Source organism: Gymnoscopelus microlampas (assembly GCF_963454915.1).
Source record: "Gymnoscopelus microlampas genome assembly, chromosome: 22".
Classification (NCBI taxonomy): domain Eukaryota; kingdom Metazoa; phylum Chordata; class Actinopteri; order Myctophiformes; family Myctophidae; genus Gymnoscopelus; species Gymnoscopelus microlampas.
The window spans coordinates 17,666,901-17,686,272 of record NC_139959.1 but is presented as its reverse complement, the minus strand read 5'-3'; the positions used below and the strand labels follow the sequence as shown (position 1 = coordinate 17,686,272).

General features: G+C 40.8%; 1 protein-coding gene across 1 annotated transcript; it reads right to left on the bottom strand.

Moving 5' to 3' along the window:
- Positions 1 to 11,314: 11,314 nt before the first annotated feature.
- On the bottom strand, positions 11,315 to 18,352 carry LOC311038863 (neutral cholesterol ester hydrolase 1-like). Its single transcript, XM_084048479.1, has 5 exons — positions 18,104 to 18,352; positions 15,484 to 15,706; positions 14,713 to 14,782; positions 13,342 to 13,513; positions 11,315 to 12,710 (listed from the first exon to the last, which is right to left on the bottom strand). The coding sequence occupies exons 1-5, from the start codon at positions 18,242 to 18,244 to the stop codon at positions 12,084 to 12,086; spliced, it is 1,233 nt and encodes a 410-aa protein (XP_083904605.1). The 5' UTR covers positions 18,245 to 18,352; the 3' UTR covers positions 11,315 to 12,083.
- Positions 18,353 to 19,372: the final 1,020 nt, after the last annotated feature.

Sequence of the window (19,372 nt, the reverse complement as noted above, 5' to 3'; positions counted from 1 at the left end):
GAGCCAACTCTCTCCCCACACTGTAAGGGAATCCACAATGTTAATCCTTTAACAAAGACTGTTGAAGAAATGCTACACATATACTACGTATAATATATAGTTATAGTAAATATATAGTTAATTATATATGCTATATAATACATACTGTACGTACATGTGTGTATAGGTATGTATATATACTGTAGTATATATACATACCTGTATATATACAAACATAGAGAGAGAGAGACTTGTAGAACTCATTTGATTTCTTCATACTAATTACACATAAAACAAACAATTTTTAACCTTGTCACATGGGTAATTACATTGATAAGAGTGGCCTAGTTTGCAAAAGGAGGAAGTGTTGGCAGTTTCAGTTCACACACACACACACACACACACACACACACACACACACACACACACACACACACACACACACACACACACACACACACACACACACACAGTTTATCACCTTATTAAGTCTTGATGGGCAATTGCACCGTAATCAACTGTGCTAGATTAGGGCAGACTAATAATGGTGCTTGTGCCTTTCGGCTCTCCAGATGCACGTTGCTTGTGTGCACACTGGAGAGTGCACGCACATACACACACACACATAGGCATGTCCATATGCATTCACACATTCGCATGTTCTTAAGATGTATTGTAAAGCCTCTCTCTCTGTAATGAAAATACAATTTATATCCCTGTTTGATTATTAACCCATTCAATCCGGGAATGCATCTACAAATGTCTTCTAAATACTAACAGTTTTCTGAAAACCGTATGCTATAATATCAGTGGTTCTCAATCTTTTTTCATGTCAAGGACCCCCAAAATTGTATGTATTTGGTCGCGGACCCCCATCTCAAAATATTTAGTTCCAGGGACCCCCAGAAGCAAAGATTTGAGTAACAAATGTTCGCTTTAAAAATATACATATTCAAAGATTTGCACAAATTTTCATGATTTTTCAAAAATAGCAGATCTACAAGCTCATGAGTGCCGTGCTATGAGCTTGTAGATCTGCTATTTTTGAATGGCCAAAGTATAAACTAATGGTTATAGCTTTAATCTAAAATAATACAGATGCAACTTAATTTATTATTCCTTTAGTGTTCACCATATTTTGGCTCTATTATACGACTGAGTTCTGTTCACATTTTCTTTACACGTTATAACTCATGTCTGAATGGAGTGTCCTAGCACAGTGGGAACCTCTGTGTCCTAGCAGAGCAAGTAAACAAGATTGATAAGAGGCCACCTGAAGAATCTTATGTAGGAATGAGAGAACTGCTTAGCCAAAAATGCTGTATCAGGGTCTGTTTCTATTTGCATCCTTGGGAGTTAGATAGTATCGTGAGTTTAGGGCGAGTACATCAGCAGGGGATATGATGATGCATCTTGTATCATAAAAGTGTCAGCATCCTGAGAACTGAATGTTGAACTCACAGCTGACAATGAATCATCTGGGTCAAGCAGAACAAAGATGTCAGTCCTCAGCAATATAATAACAATTTGCATCCTTGTAGAAATCTGTAACTATTTAAGCCAGTGGTTCTCAAAGTGGGGTCCGGCGAGGACCCCCAGGGGTCCTTGAGGGGGTTGCAGCCAGGGGGTCACTGAATCACTGATTCAAGCCATTGTTTCTCAAAGTGGGGGTCGTTAGCGGGGTACCAGGGGGTCCCCCGCTAAATAAGTCAATATAGCGTCACAATCATTTTAACGACTTTAACCATATTTTATTCTTTGGCTATTCAAAAATAGCAGATATAAAAGCTCATAGCGTGGCACCGAGCGCCATGCTATGAGCTCGTAGATCAGCTATTTTTGAAAAATCCCTGGCACAATTGTTTTTTAGATGGGGGGTCCGCAGCCAAATATATATCATTTTGGGGGTCTTTGACATTAAATACTTTGAGAACCCCTGATTTAAGCTTCACCAACGTTCAGATCAGTGTAAAAAAAAACATGTAGTAGCAATTCTTCATTCTCTCACCAAGGAAATACTCAACTTCCACACACATTCTTTCTCTGATGATCTATTCGTGGGAAGTTCGAGGTTCAGAAATGTTGTTTTACAGCTAAGAATTGGTTTGTCATTCGAGGCAGTGAGTTACCTCTGAGACGGAAAATGATACTGCACTAACACACATACGCACACACACACACACACACACACACACACACACACACACACACACACACACACACACACACACACACACACACACACACACACACACACACACACACACACACACAAACATATCACTCACACAGATAGATAGATATCTGTATTTGGAGAAGCATGTTCCTGCTCATCTTCTCCTTCTGGTCTCAGATCACATGACCTGACAGGTATGTGACAGGATGTCACATGATCACCTGATTACCTTTAAGTCTGTTTCTCTCTGCACGCTTTGACTTGAAGAAGAGAGAGAGACAGACAGGGCAAAAGGTGTGAGTCAGGGAAGGAAGAGAAAAACATATGTATGAGGGTAAAAGGGGAAAGTGTGTGTGTGTGTGTGTGTGTGTGTGTGTGTGTGTGTGTGTGTGTGTGTGTGTGTGTGTGTGTGTGTGTGTGTGTGTGTGTGTGTGTGTGTGTGTGTGTGTGTGTGTGTGTGTGTTTGTGGATTCAGATTGGGGTTAGGATCAGTCATTTAGAAGTTATGTTTAGAAGTTATGTTATTTAGAAGTTATGTTATTTAGAAGTTACATTTAGAAGCTATGTTAGGATCGGGTTGGAGTTATTCCTGATTTATACTTAGGCGTCACACACAGCAAATAGCAGATCTACAAGCTCACAACTCGTTGCAGCGTTATGAGCTTGTAGATCTGATATTTTCAGGTTTAGTGTGTTTAGGGATAAGTATGGCCCAACAAAGAGAAAGATCATTCGTAAAATCGTCGTAAAATGCTGATGTCCTCACGAGTATAGTAATATGAACGTGTGTGTGTGTGTGTGTGTGTGTGTGTGTGTGTGTTAAAGAGAGAGATCGAAGCGAGACAAAGAAACGGAAAGCAAATGAAAGTAAAAGATAACAGGTTCCTCAGGTTTCAGTGTGTTGAAGTCAGTGAGGAGAGAGAGAGATCAGAGACTCATAAAGGGGCTCTGAGACTCCACGGAGAGACTCTCTCTTGGTGTCCCAGAGCCCCTTTATGATCTCTAGAGAGAGAGAGAGATCAGAAAGGGAGAGAGAAACAAAGAAAGAAGGGGAGCAAAGCGGGACAGTGGGGGCATAGTCATGAAAAAAGAGTTGGGTGAGAGGGGGAGGGAAGGGGTGATTTAAAGCAGTGGTTCTCAAAGTGGGGACTGGGTACCCCCTATGGGTCCTTGAGGGGGTTCCAGCGGGTCCCCAGCTAATATAGCATCACAACCAGTTTAACTACTTTAACCCAGTATGTACATCGGTACATCTTACGCATGCAATGCATTGTGAGCTTGTAGATTGGCTTTTGTCAAATCTGATCTGATTTTTTAAACATTTTAACAACACAAATCTTGTAGGTCCTTGGCACAAAATCTTTTCAGGTGGGGGGTCCGCGGCCAAACACACACAATGTTTGAAAACCACTGATCTAAAGAAACCACCATTCCATTGGAATGATGGATAGGTGGTTCTGGCATAAATCTATCACTGAGTACCTGAGGCCTCTGTCAGATCACAACCTGCCACCATAAATTACCAGCACACCATTGCTCTGATACTCTGTATACAAAATATAGGATAAATACAGTAGCGAGGGAATAAAATGCTGTTAGGCTACTGAAGTAAGAAGAAAGGGAAAGGTGGACAAATGATTCCAAAAACGTCTTTTAAATCTACAAGCTTGCTGCGAAGTGCAAAGTCATTAATGCTGAAGCTTGTAAGACTCAAACTTGTAAGGCTACTTCTTGGCCTCAATTACAAAACCCATCTAACCCCTGATCATTTTGATAGGATTGGATGGCTTAGGGTTGAGGACAGAGTACAGCAACTTGCTATGGGCCTGGTCTTCAAGATATACCACAACATTGGGATCCCCCTGTATTTGTCAAAATACTTCCAAAATGTTAATGATGTCCATGGTCACAATACCAGAGGCAGCTCCACAAACCTTGTCCAACCCTTTTTTGGCTCAACAAAGGGAAGTAACTCGTTCTCATGCTATTCATCAAAAATGTGGAACGCCCTACCAAAAGGAGTAAAGGAGTGTAAAACCCTACTCTCTTTCTCTGCCCTAAAGATACACCTTCAGGAGGCTGCAATTGGAAAATGGCCCCTGTCTAAGTCCTAACCTAACCTACCCCCCTACCCCCTACCCCCGCCCCCCTCTCCTTCTTCTTTTGTACATATTTCTCACTCTTCATACCAGTAACCTGTAAACTGATTGTATGACATTCTATAGTAGTTGTGTATATCTGTCTGTCTCTTATATGTCATCATGATTTGTGTGCGTGGGGAACTCATTTGAAACAAGCTCAGTGCTTTTATGAGTCTTCCAGTTTAGTAGACCTTGTATTGTGAATTTGTACTTCCATGTACTGTTGTTCTCATGTCTTACTAAATAAAGTACATCAATCAATCAATCAAGCACGGGGGGAATGTTTATAAATATTCAACAAGTCCAAACTAGGAGCTAGGACACTGAAGCCGGTTTTAGAGGATTTGGCGGCACCTTCTGTTAGAAAAAAAGCACCGCATGCACCCATGAGTGTTGAAAATGCTTGATATGATTGTCTCTGCCAGGTGGGACGGCCAATTCCGAATAAAGTGTCTCGTCACAGAGAACGGGTCAATTCTGATCCCAATGCGAGGACCAATTATCTTGCCAATTAAGACATGAAAAGTGGTTTACACTAAGGGTGAAACGATTCTCCAAATCCACAGTTCGATTCAGACCCCGAGTTGTGACCTACGGTCCTGTTCATACCTGAGTTTTTATTTTATTTTTTAAGAAATGAAAAAAAAAAAGTTATTGTTTCAGATCTTTTTGATGCCCAACAAGTAGTGGGATTGCCTGGTTGTCTCCCTTTCTTCTATCTATAGTGCTTCCTATGGTGCTTCCCTGTCTTCTATGGTGCTTCCTGGTCTTCTATGGTGCTTCCCTGTCTTCTATGGTGCTTCCTGGTCTTCTATGGTGCTTCCCTGTCATCTATGGTGCTTAATATGATGCTTCCTTGTCTTCTATGATGCTTCCTTGTCTTCTATGATGCTTCCTATGATGCTTCATTGTCTCCTATGGTGCTTCCCTGTCATCTATGGTGCTTAATATGATGCTTCCTTGTCTTCTATGATGCTTCCTTGTCTTCTATGATGCTTCCTATGATGCTTCATTGTCTCCTATGGTGCTTCCCTGTCTTCTATGGTGCATCCTAGTGCTTCCCTGTCATCTATGGTGCTCCCTATGGTGCTTCCATGTCATCTAGGGTGCTTCCTATGGTGCCTCCCTGTCATCTAGGTTGCTTCCTATGGTGCTTCCCTGTCTTCTATGGTGCTCCCTATGGTGCTTCCCTGTCTTCTATGGTGCTTCCTATGGTGCTTTCTTATCTTCTATGCTGCTTCCTATGGTGATTCCCTGTCATCTATGGTGCTTCTATGGTGCTTCCCTGTCATCTATCTGGAGAACCCACCTGTCTGTCTGTGTGCTGGATAGAACCCACTACCCGTCACCTGTCTGTCTGTGTGCACCTGGATCCTCTGGCATGCAGTGACAAGTCCTGGGCACCTCTACTACTGCAACAGCTTTGGCAGCAGGGTCCTGAAGCACACTACCCAAAACACCAGAGCACCAATAAACATCCTATTATTCAAGTAAATGTCATTATAGCTCTCAGATAGCATCCGTACTCACTCAGAAACTTGTTGAAATGTCTCACACTATCTCTTCTACCTCCACGCTAGTGTGATAGTTAGTTTATCAGCCACAGCCTACTATAGTTATTCATGTCAGCTGGTTATGGTAGAAACATTGAGTGAAAACCCAGCTTCAACAACAGTAACCTTCTTGTTTTTAACAGGGTTACACGTTGATATATCCTCACCTTGGCTCTTAATTTGGAGTCAGCATTTAGCAGATTATTGAATTTATAACCAACACTTAAATATCACTGTTTTCACCTGTTTCTCTCACTCTCACTTCGTAATTGTCACATTTCCTCCTTTTTTAGTCCCACCCCCTCTCAGAACCTGGTATACAGGTTGAATACAGTTGCTTGACACCTGTATGAGCTTGGTATAAGTGTAACATGTATAACGAACCGGTCTGGATACTACTGGGCCTTGCCGTTTAGCCAACTGGTTAGTGCTTCTGCCTTCGATATGAGAGACCTGCCTTAAAATCCCCATCTGCATGTTTGTCTTTGTAGTTTGATGCTAGGTTAAGAGTTCAAATACCTCTCGTACATTCCGACTAGGCCAAGGAAGAACCTCCAAATTGTTCAGATTAGCCTCATGGTGGCGCTACAACAACCCACTTCATGTTTTGGCCCATAATTCTTAAACAGTAGGTCATACAATCAAAGCCATTTTCTGTTTTCATCGAAACACACTCTGTGCTAATACTCCTACAGATTTTGTCCAAACCTCACATTAATCGGTACACACATCATCTCTGGCGTCATCTGATCAAGATGTATCAGTCAGATCCCATTCCAATTGGCTATAACAGCCTTCCAAGGTTTGCGGGCCCTGGCGGAGACCTGTACTCCGAGGAGCACACTTTTCTAGTTTGAATTAAATTATGAGCCATATTGGCCCAAGTGGGTTAAAGTTCTCATTCCAACCCAACTCTAGTTTGACAAGAATGGTTTGTCAATACTTGGGACACAAGTGTAAAACAGTAATTATACAAATATGTAATTTACTCATAAATACATATTAACACATAAATCATACAAAAAAAGATAAGATGCGAACATTTCACATTATGTTCATTACACAGTACATTTACAGTAGATTGTGTCATTGACCCAGCTGACCCACTGCTCTGAAAATAGCCAGATGTCACTGAAATTAATTTTGTTCCTGGTGGGCAGAAACCTAGTTTCTCCATATTTCAACTTTAAAAAATGTTCTGTAAATGAATGCCCTAGTAATTCATCATACTAAACTACAAAAGTATCACACAAAAGTAGCAAATATAGCCGACCTACAAGCTCAGCACGATGCAACACATTGTGGGCTTGTAGATCTGCTATTCTATTTATGATTTAAAGTGAACGTGGTTAAGCATGTCTGTGGGTTTTATGAATATTTAACCAATGAAAAGTATTAACAAGAGCTTGAGACTGAATAACTACATTGGATCCATTGGAACACAGTTTTTTTTTTTTCATTTCCTGAAAAGTAGCGCTTTTGTACATATACAGTATAAGGTTTCCACCCAACAGCCACAATGTGGCCACTGCAATGTAAAAATAACACTGGCATTGTTAGAAAGCTAAGAACGGTGTCGTACGACTAAGAATAAATCTGGTTTTAAAGCCCACAAACAAAACAAAGAATCTCAGTGACATCTGACTGTTTTGTGGAAAGCAGGTCTCACATAGAATACAGGAAGAGTGGGCACCTAAACATTGTAGACACCTCAACGTTAAATTGGCTATTGCATGTACAAGCACGGCACATCATTATCAGACCAAAATGTATCCTTCAACTTCTTGTTTGTGCTGGAAAGCCACATGTTTTGTAGCAATTTCTAGCAAATGTAGAAATACTAGGCTTTAAGTGTCAAATGTTCAAGTTATGTTACATGTTATTTCTTTACATTTTGGAAGAAATAGCCAATGTAACATTGAGGTACCCACAATATTTAGTTCCCACTCTTCCGGTTACCTTCACATATAGGTCCCATTAACTTCATTTAACCCTTGTAACCTCACAGTATAGAAATATACCACAAAATATAGCTTTGTTATTATAGACATGATAGTGTTGCAACAGTCCCACGTCCCCCAGCCAACTTCTATCTGATCCACTGTACAAGGCTGCAACTCAAACCTAATAGTACAGTGGTTCTCAACCTTTTCTGGATCAGGGCCCGCTTGAAAGTCTCGAAAGCGTTTGCAGCCCATCTATCTGACCACTTAACATGGCAGCCACGTGCTTTTTCAGATGGTTTAGTTTAATGATCGATCAATCGATTGTGTTCTGACTTGGATCAATGGAACTAACATTGTATACTTTAAGTTACTATGATATTTATTTGTATTTATTTTTTCAATGTTTTTTTTTATTGAGGTTCTGACAGTTCTGATTTGTTCTAGTATACAATTTGTGTAGAACCACTCCTTTTTTTGGCAGCTTGACTACCTTAATCATAACAAAAGTTACTATGATTTTAAATATTAAAGTTAAAAGTTAAGAGTAAAATTTAAAAAATAATAATAATTTAAAGATTTTAATGAATTCATCATCAAAATCGTAGTGTTTTTCCAATTATTTGGGGGCCCACTTGCAATATCCTCACGGCCCACAGGTTGAGAATCGTTGCTATAGCATGATATCTACATCACATTGAAGAACAGTGAATCATTTTACATGATTACCAATGTATACTATATACAGTATGTACTGTATGTGCTGACTGAACCGCTTTCTTCAAAGTAGTGTACGGACATGATCAAATAAAGAATAAAACAAGGAGGCTCCTTGTTAACTATGTCCCTGGTTAATATCGTCGCTGTCGGATGGAAACCTTGTATGTCCAAAACCGTTACTTTTCAGGAAATGGAACAACATTTTTCAGAAATAGTGACAATAGCCGACCTACAAGCTTACATTGCGTCGCTTTGAGATCGGCTATCTTCACTGCTTTAGCTTGACACTCTTGTATGATGAAGTAGTAGGGCATTAAATGACAAAAAAACATAAAAAGTAGAAACGTGGACATACAAGGTTACTGGCAGCGATGATAATAGTTGGCAGGCATAGCAACTAGTAAAGTATGGGGTTCGACCAATCAGATTGTTTGGATCCATTGTATAATCACCAATATAATCAAACCATAATAGCTGGGCTTCATAACAGATGGCTGACATACACACAATACATCAGATTAATGACTAATAATACAATATCTGTATTGTAAGCGACTCCAACCTTGCGTTCAAAAACACTGTGTGTTCTGGCCCTCTGTCACAATATTGAATAGAAATACAAATATGACAGTAAGCCCTAGCATTATGAACGTTTATGGGTCATTGGTTTTCAAGGTACAAGACTCCCCTGTTCTTCTATAATATCTCTAAATAAAACCCACCACCATGATTCATGGATTGACCAGTGTTTTCCAGCCCGACTAGGGCCTGTCCTTCATTCTAAGCCCAGTGGTTCTCAAAGTGGGCTCCAGGGATCCTCAGGTTTCCTTGACGGGGTTTCAAATGGACCCTTACAGGTCGGTAACTCTGAGAGTGTAATAAATGGAACCGAATGGACCTGTATGGGTCCATTCGGTTCCATTTGTACGCTCTCAGAGTTATGGGGGTCCTTGAAATAAAAAAAGGTTTGAGAACCACGGTTCTAGCCAAATAATCAGGGCCTAAATTAGACCTGGGACAGCAGGTTTAATTAACTACCTGGTCAATCCATCATAATCATGGAGAAGTGGAGAACCACTTGGTCCTGTCTCAGCTCTGTGTACTGCTGTAATTAACCAGTCTAACAAGCTTTGCTTTCCAATCCAAAAATCACACTGCCTCCTCCTGTTCAAATAGTGAACCGTTTGGCCCTTATGTGTCCTATATTGCAATATGCTGTCATTAAGACAGATGTTTGTGTGTACACAAACCCTGCCAAAAAAGTACTAAGCTAAACGGTTTGTTGAGATTTGCAGATCGACGTTCTTCTGCTAAATCAATCTTTCTTCTATTGGATCTTATCATGTTTTGCATAAGTGTATCTATTTATCTTAATACATCTCTCTAAAACAGTGTGTATAGAATATTAGACGGTGGTTGCGAACGTGCTGATAAATCAAGATAAACCATTTTCAGGGACATTTAGCTTGATTTTTAAGCCACATAAGACCACCTTGTGAAGAATACCACCTGGAACTTATTTCCCTCTAAGAAAGAACACGTAAGAAATCACAGCCATTTGGGATCTAGAAATTGCAGGCGTCATTACTGCCATTTAGATTTGTTGCACTTTTTGTGCAACCCTATAGCTTACAGTATATCGTTTAAGTCGGGTGGAAACCTTGTATGCTCAAAATCGTTCCTTTTTTATTATTATTTTAAAAACATTAAAAATTAGTGGAAATAGCCAATCTGCAAGCTCAGAGCGCGTCGTGAGCTTGTTGATCTGATATTTTCACTACTTTTGTGCGACTCTCTTGTACGAGGAAGTAGGGTGTTAATAGAGATATGGAGATAGAAGGTTTCTGCCCGACAGCCACGATATTCCCATTTCAAATGCTTGTCCCTGCAGTGTCTCTCCTGCATGCTCTCTGCAATCCCTTTTGGAGCTGAAGCCAAATCAGTTCTGATCTGTGTGGGGATCGGACCAACTCTCCTGGCTGTCAGTTTGTTACATTAGAAACGGGGTGAAGAACGACACGCGATACTCGGTCTGGGGGTCTGCCTGCCTACGGCTCTGCTCTCAGGGAGGTACAGCAGACCTCGCATCCACATCACAGCTTTCGTCGTCAGTGATTCTACCGTGTACAAAAAAAACCTGCTGGTCTTTGGAGATCAACATTTAGGGAGCTGCCTGCCATGTTTTGGCTGAGGGTTTCTCCCCACAGTTTGGAACGAGAGGATAATCATGTCAAATGTACGGTATTGCACAACCCAGTGGAGTATAAACAGCTGTGAACTCTGGCCTACTTAGTGCTACACACACCTTGTTCAGCCAGCTTTGTGTGTGTGTATTAAAGTGTCTGTGAGTGAGTCTGTATTTGTGAGTGTGTGTGGGTGCGCACGCACACACGTGCATGTTTGTGTGCATGCAGACTGTTTCAGTGCTTTTGAAGGCCTAACTCTTCAGGTAGATTATGATTCAGCTACAGTAGGTAGCGATCCTAGGTAGGGCTGCAAATATACATTATTTTCTTAGCATTATTCTATAGATTACTTTTTCGATTAATCTAATAATCGTCATTTTTAAAAATATTTATTTATTTTCTATATAACAACGAATCGATTAACCACGAAAACATTATCTAATTTTTTAGTTGCACAACGGTGTCGTGCCAAGATAGTTAAAATAGCAGATCTACAAGCTCACAATGACGTGTTGTGAGCTTGTAGATCAGCTATTTGAACGTATTTTCTTCTACATCTTGTCAAGCTTTCCCCCTGTAATGGCATGCCCGGAATAGGGATTGATTGTTTTATTAAATTAATTATTTTTCATAATCGATTAAATCGATTTGTTCGCCTTGGTCCTAGGTTGCATTGAATGCGTGTGTGTGCCATCGACTCACAGTAAAACCTTGATGCAGCTAATTGAGGTCCGTTGCATTTGGTTCTGCTGTGGAACAGGACAGGTTTTCATTCTGGGACCGCTGGGCATGAATGAATACGTCCATGACCACATAGAGCACCCTAGACCCCTTATATTAATTAAACAATAAAATATTTTATCTTTATCTTTCCCCCTAAACCACTGACAGGATTTTTATCTACGTAGATATTTTCTAAATATACTACTAGATGGTAGGCCATGTTTAGCTACAACTGCATAGATTTTCATTTGTATTGATATTTAGCCATTTAGCTGGCACTCAGCAGCTACAGGGTTGGAGTCTCAAATGTCTGTGAATGATTTTCGCAGTAGGAAAATGTTACATTTACCGCAAAGTCACCAATATACGCAAATATATTAAATAACGCAATATTCCTCTGTTGCAGGTGTGCTTCTGTCAGATGTCAGAACATCTGTTTAGCCGCTTCAGGGCACCTACCCAGACCCAGTGGTTAATAAAGTCTACTCTTCATCCTGCTTTGGGGCTCATCTAAAGCAGTGCTTCTCAGAGCGGGGTCCAGGGACCCTCAGGGTTCCTTGAGGGGGTTCCAAATGGACCCTTCACAGGTCTGTAACTCTGAGAGCATACAAATGGGAGTGATTGGGGATCCTTCAAATTAAAACGTTTGAGAACCGCTGAATCTAAAGGTTCTGATCCAGCCAGCGGATATAGTTCTCCATGCTCCTCTGTCCGACGCTCGACCACATGGGCAGCGACGAGAACACCATGCAGCCGTGGAAGCCGTCCTCGTAGTGATCGCCGGTCACCGCCACGCCGGCCTCCCGCAGGCGCCCGGCGTACATCAGCCCGTCATCTCTCAGCACGTCAAACTCGCACGTCATGACGTACGCCCGCGGAGTCCTGCTCAGAACGCCCCGATCCGCTAAGAGCGGCGCGGCCCGCACGTCCGTCAGCGCGGGCATCATCGCCGCTACCAGCCCCGCCGGCGACCCCGTGGCCTTGACCACCGGTTGGAAATGCTTTTTGCGCTCGGCCGGGAGCAAGGCGGTCCAGTCCAGTTTGGAGCGCATTTCGGCGGTGACGCCCGGCTGGTCCATGGAGCTGTGGTTGTTGGCCAGGATGACGGGCCCCAACGAATGGTCGGCGCCCAGGTACTGGAGCCAAAAGCGGGCCATGAGAGTCCTGTAGAGGATGGGAACGTTCTGGTTCTGCTGGTAGGATGGAGTGTTGAAGTCCAAAGCCTGGAGGACCGGGTAGATCAGTGCCTGGGCCTTGAACTTCACCGTCATACTGTCGTCAGAACCCAGCTGAGGAGACAGATCATAGTTAGAAATGAACTCAACTCTACTCAACTTTATTTGTATAGGCCAGTGGTTCCCAACCTTTTCTGGATCAGGGCCCACTTGTCACAAAAGCGTTCATGGCCCACCCATCTGACCACATAATACGGCAGCCGTTCGGCTGTGTTAAAGGAGGAGTTCACCCAAAAAAATACTTATTTTCTATCAATTGCACACCCCATGAAGCCTTGAATTCATGGATTTATTTTATTTTTTGTGGCATTCCTAAGCTAATAATTTGATTCCCGTCTCCTACCGGCTAATGTATCCGGTCGGAGACACAAAGTAGATTATTTGTGTCTCCTACCGGATACACACCCGGTCATCAAATTATTGGCTTAGAAATGTGACAAAAACAAAAATAAATCCATGTATTCAAGGCTTCATGGGGTGTGCAATTGATAGAAAATAAGTCATTTTTTCGGTGAACTCCTCCTTTAAGTCGTCAGATGGGATATTTTCAGAGTAGCTCTCTACTCTGTGGACTGGCGCACTAATTGCCAATTAGTCACTAATTACTGAATGAACCCAGCCTCTCTTGTGGTTTGTCAGTGGTAAATGAGTGTAAATGAGTGAACCCCCAGTGATTCAGGCATACCTCTTGGGCTACAGCAGCCGCCAGGTTTCCCCCTGCGCTGTCTCCGGACACACACATGCGCTCAGGGTCCATGCCGTAGCGCTGCCGAACCGGCTCAGAGAGGAAGGCCCGCGAAGCTGCCATGGCGTCATGGTACTGTTCTGGAAACACCGCGTCTGGAGCCAGACGATAACTGTGGCAACAAGACAGACAGTCATATAGACACAGAAAACACGGTTAACGGCACACATCACGTTGCATCACGATCCATTGTGAGTTTTCTCTTTTTTTCTTTTTACATTTCTGAGAATTTGCACCTATGATTACGTGCCAGGTTGAAAGTGGTTAAAGGTAGGGTAAGTGATTTGCGTTGGTTAAAATAAGTCTTAAATAGCTCTATATTCTGATAGTACTCATTGCTATAGAGTGTTTGTTCAGTATTAGGAGTCTCCTTGTCTCTCCACCTCTTTATTAAACAGAAAATGCATTTTCGTTTCAGTTTCAGTTTAATTTCCAATTTTATCCAACCAGGACAGATAACTCAATCAGGATACAGATTAAACAAGTGAAATTGGAAGTGATGACACTAAGAAATGAGCAGACAAAATTGGAACTGGAACACTATACAAATTAAGCTTAAAAATAGGTACTTTCACCTGATTGGCTGAGATTTTGACACCTACCGAAAAATGTATTTTCTGTTTATTAAATAGCTGGAGAGACAGGGAGACATCTGTTACTGAAAAAACACTCTATAGCAATGATTACTATCAGAATATAGTATTCTAACCTTTTAACAAAATACTTTTTGTTTTAACCAAAAAATATCACTTACCCTACCTTTAAGCACTTCACCTATTTTCATATCTTCATATAATAGGTCCTCATTAATGCATTATAAGATGGCACCAATGGTGGGCCGTGAGGATATTACAAGAAATAAGATTTTATTGATAATAGAAACATTAACATAACATTGATGTTAAAATTGTGTATTTTTTTCTTTAAATAGTTTTTTTATCTATTATTCTATTACAATTTTTATTGTAATAGAATTGTTTAAAAAAAAAAAAAAATTTAAAAACAATACTACGTTTTCTTTGTGATACTGATGAATAAGAACTTAAAGTATACTTCGGTATGTTAATTCCAATGATCCAAGAAAGAACAGAATAGATTGATTGACCATGCTCTGAAAACGCACACGGCCCACTAACTAACGGCCGAAACACGTTAGCCGAATGGCTGGGCCGCGAACGCTTTCGAGATTTTAAAGTTGGTCGTCATCCAAAAAGGTTAAGAGAACCTCTGTGATATAGCTTGTACAGTAAATGAGGCAAGTGTAGTGAAAGTGTCTGTATATTCTAATCTGGTTGTGTGATCCAAACTCACTCCACAGACATGATGACTGCATCCAGCTCCTCTGCCATCTTCCTGCACAGTATGTCATAGGATCGCATCTCTGTGAAGAGAGAGACAAGTGTAAATGTTGTATGCAAGACAAGATGTTTTGGTAAGCTCCTAAACTCACGTGTTACATGTGTTTGGTTACATGTGTGTGCTAGACAGTGTTCATTTTGACAGCAAAAGTTTTAGTCATATTTTAGTCACCTGAAATGTTTTAGTTTTAGTCTAGTTTTAGTCGACTAAAATCTTATGATATTTAGTCGACTAAATATACAGTTGATTTTGTAGACAAAAAAATATTTTGGCGGCCTTGATGGCGTCGTAATGCCTGATTTTACACTTGGTTGCATGCTGAAAATAGCCGATCTACAAGCTTGCAGTGCGACGCGTTGTGAGCTTGTAGATCTGCTATTTTCAGCATGCAACCAAGCATAAAATGATTTGTCTTTTAGTTCTACTGGATCTCTTCTCCACTAGTTCCTCCCTAACATTTTCGTCAAGTTTTTATTTGTTGACGAAATGGTCAATATATTTAGTCTTAGTTTTAGTCAGCTTAGTTTTTATTTATTTTTTGCAGGGAAAGACGAAATTAACACTGGACAGATGCCAGGTCATTGTTGACCTGGCATCCTATAGTGGTCAGATGGGTGGGCTGCGAACATTTTGAGATTTTCAAGCAGGCCCTGATCCAGACTAACACACGTGACTAACCATAGACAGCTTTTGACTGATAAAATCCCACACAACAATACTCACGTCCACTGAGGAGCGCCCATCCCCCGCCGTGGAAATAAACCACACCCCGTTTCAGTTTCTTCCCTCCGACTGGCTGGAACACTCGGGTGGGCACGCCCCCCAGGGTGGTGTCGGTCACGTGCACGGAGGCGCAGGAGCGAGCTTCAATCACCTCCACCCAGGACACCACCTTGTTCATCACCTGGACCGGATGACACACACCTAGCGTGTGAGCCAGCTCGCCCTGGAATACACACACACACAGTCAATGTGTGAATGGAAATTACATTGTACTGAATGGAGGCATTTAGCAGACGCTCTTACCCAGAGCAACTTACAATAAGCAAGGTATGGTAATCATATAGAATTCAATTACATTTTTCAATTCAATTTTATTAAAGTGTCAAATCACAACAAGTTGTCTCAAGACACTTTACATGTAGAGAAGAGACCCGACAATCCCACCCTGAACAAGCAATTTTTGCGACAGTGGCAACGAAAAACTCCCTCTTAACTGGAAGAAACGTCAGGCAGACCCTAGGTTCTAGGGCGGGGGCCTTCTGCCTCGACCGTGTCGGGGGAAATGCAGAGAGACAGTGTAGTACTGCCTCAAGAAACTAGGATCCCAGCAGGTAAACTAGGTAAATCAGTCTAAAAACAATATACTATAGAAATAACAATCTCTACATTGAAGGATAACAGGTAAACAATGAACCTCTCTGTTTAATTGACCTGTAATCTAAATTACATTCTAAACATTGTGGTCAAGAAAACATAACTAACACGAGAGCGATATCTTGGTCAATCAGTTTGGCAAGCTTTTTAATTGGATTTTGTTTTTCAATGTCAGTTAGTTTTCATTCGTTTTTAAAGCGGGTTTGGTATAGCTTTTTATGTTATGAAAGGGCTTAGTTTTAGATTCGTTTTTTATTGTAATAAAAGCATATTTAGCAACACATGAGCTTGTAGATCTGCTATTTTCACTATTGTTTGAGAACAATACTACTGACTGATGCCAATAATATATTTAGAGAGAGGGAGAGAGAGATTAACTAACGAGTATGGCTGGTTGGTTAGGTCTATACTAGGCTATAGACTGGTAATGCCGGCTTTTGCAGTTGCAAAGGTTTAGAGCACTGATACTGGCTGGACACGTTGTACATTATTTATGGCTTATATCTGCTTACAAGGACAAAGGCACGGTCAAAGATGTAGGCTAAAGGATATAAGATTATGTAATAGCCTGAAAACAACAGAACGTCATTTCAGTGTTGAAAGTTGCAACAACACTATATGTGATTGATTAGTATGCCTAATCTAGTCTAGTCTAGGTAGAATGTCAATAAATCAATAACAATTTTGTTTACACAAGTAGGCTAGACAGGAAATTACAGAAAATAGATATCCTTCACTGTCTGATAAATATCATGAATATTATTTTTCGTTTTGTTCGTGTTATTGTATAACAGTGGTGGAAGAAGTACTCAGATATTTTACTAAGTAAAAGTAGCAATGCCACAATATAAACATACTATGTCTGTTACAAGTAAAAGGCCTGTATTCAAAATGTTACTTCGGTAAAAGTACAAAAGTATTGGCATCAAAATATACTTAAAGTACCAAAAGTAAAAGTAGGCTACTAAAATGTTTAAAAATAACTAGTAACTAAAGTAACTCAATTTTTCAAATAATTGTAGTGGAGTAAAAGTATAATATTTGCCTCTGAGATGTAGTGGAGTAGAAGTATTGAAAAATGGAAATACTCAAGTAAAGTAACAGTACCTCAAAATTTTACTTAAGTACAGTACTTGAGTAAATGTACTAGTTACATTCCACCGCTGTTGTATAATACATGTAGTCTGGGAGATGAGGCCAGATATAGAACACATAACAGGACATTAAACCCAGGACATTGTGGTTTACTAGTCGATGCATTAATATGCAGTAATAACACAGTCTCTCCCACTCAATATAGACTGCCCTACAATTCTAATTTAACACCAATCTGTCCTGCATGTGAACTGTGGTGTAAAGTAACTAAGTACATTTACTCAAGTATTGTACTTAAGTATACATTTGAGGATTTATCACAAAACATACATTACCCACTTATCCTGCCCTATCACAACGCGGCGCTTTGCCATGCTTGTGAGCTTGTAGATCTGCTATTTTCAAAAGTTTTTTTATACATTTGGAAACATTGTGAAATAGGACATTCTGCATAATGAATACTTTCTACTTTTAGTACTTTAAGTACATTTTGATAATAATACTTTTGTTCCTTTTACTCAATTACATTTTTAATTCCAGACTTTTAGTTTTACTTGTAACAGAGTTTCTCTATTGCAGTATTGATACTTTTACTTAAAGTAAAACAAATGTAGTACTTTTCCCACCAGTTAAAGTACATATAAGTACATAAAGTAAATATATACATATTTACTTTATGTACGTTAATGTAGGCTACATTAAGTAAATAACATGTAAAATAAATGTATATATAAAGTAAATAATAAATAAATAAATCAACACAAGTACATAAAGCCCCAGTTTAAGTACATAAATTGTACTTATAAGTACAGTAGCTTGAGTACATGTACTTTCCACCACACTGTTTATAATAAATAAATCCTCTTCTTACCGCATGCATGAAGCCCCGGAACAGCGCGTCCAGCAGCATGAGCTTCCAGGGCTCCGCCACAGCGCTGGGCAGCGGCAGGTACACGTAGTAGGCAGCGGCCGCCGACAGCAGCACGGTGGTGCCGACCCAACGGAGCCTCATCGTCCCGGGGATGTTGGGTGCATGTGGATGGGATGGAGGGGAGGAGGAGGGATGCCCCGGCCGGTGGTGATCAGACAGACAGTAGCAGCTTTGACCAGAGGATCCCTGATCGGGCGGATCATCTGGTGGGACGACCCAGAAACAGCGTTGCCAGGTTTTGTGAGAGAAATAAGCAACCAGGTCTGTGAGCACAACAAGCCCAAAAGGTATTAACCGGAAGACGCGCCTCAAAACACGGTCGGCCCCAGCGGTTCTTGTATTCTTATATTTGTTTTATTGAGGATAAGGTTAGAAATAAGTTTAGGGTTAGGCATAGTTTTACTGGGGTTAAGTTTAGGAATAAACCTATGATTTTAGGCGTAGTTTTACTGACGTTATTTAGGAATAAGGTTGGTTGACTGAGGTTACGTTTAGGAATACCAGGTGAATACCGCCGGATTTGCTGCGGGGCGACTGTGTTTTGGGGCGAGCGTTTTGGTATTCCTTTAAACCTATATGCGTCGGCTATTTGAAAATAGCCAATCTATAAGCTCACAATGCGTGCTATTTTCAAAAGAATATGGGGGGGAGGGGGGGAGTGAAAAAAACAAACAATAGAAACATTTCAACACAAAAATAAACCGCAACCCGCAACTACCAATCAACTTTACAGAAAAATAAGCCCGAAGTCGCTTATAATAAGTGGACATGGCAACACTGGTCATCTGGTGGGACGACCCAGAAACCTCGGAGAAAGTGGCACACGATTTCAGAATAAAAGTATAGTCGCTAACGATCCCGTCGGAAGACGGCGGACAGTACGCCGATGACGAACTCTTATTTTGTCATTGAAAGCGTTAGTTCAACTTTCGGAAGTGAGGTATGACCGGTGTTGCGTAAAGGCGCGCGTTCTCATGGGAAGTGTAGTTCCGTAGGTAGGTAGCCTTCAACAGTTATGAGGTTCATGCAAGGAAATCATGGGGGATTTCCCTTTGGCACGTGTGGTGTTTTAACAACCTAACTTAGAAGAAATACATAAAGAGTTCAATGTATCAAAACAAGAGACAGGATGACAATTTGTCATCATCATTTATCATTTTTAAAATGATAAGCTACAGTCGTGGGAGAATCCTCCTGCTTGTTGCAAAA

Bases quoted from the DNA above. Each gene is read 5' to 3' on its own strand.
- LOC311038863 (XM_084048479.1), bottom strand. From the start codon at position 18,244: ATGAGGCTCCGTTGGGTCGGCACCACCGTGCTGCTGTCGGCGGCCGCT. The intron at 14,783-15,483 runs GTGAGTATTGTT...CTCTCTTCACAG, and splicing joins ATGGGCGCTCCTCAGTGGAC to AGATGCGATCCTATGACATA. The intron at 13,514-14,712 runs GTGAGTTTGGAT...TTGTTGCCACAG, and splicing joins GCAGTCATCATGTCTGTGGA to TTATCGTCTGGCTCCAGACG.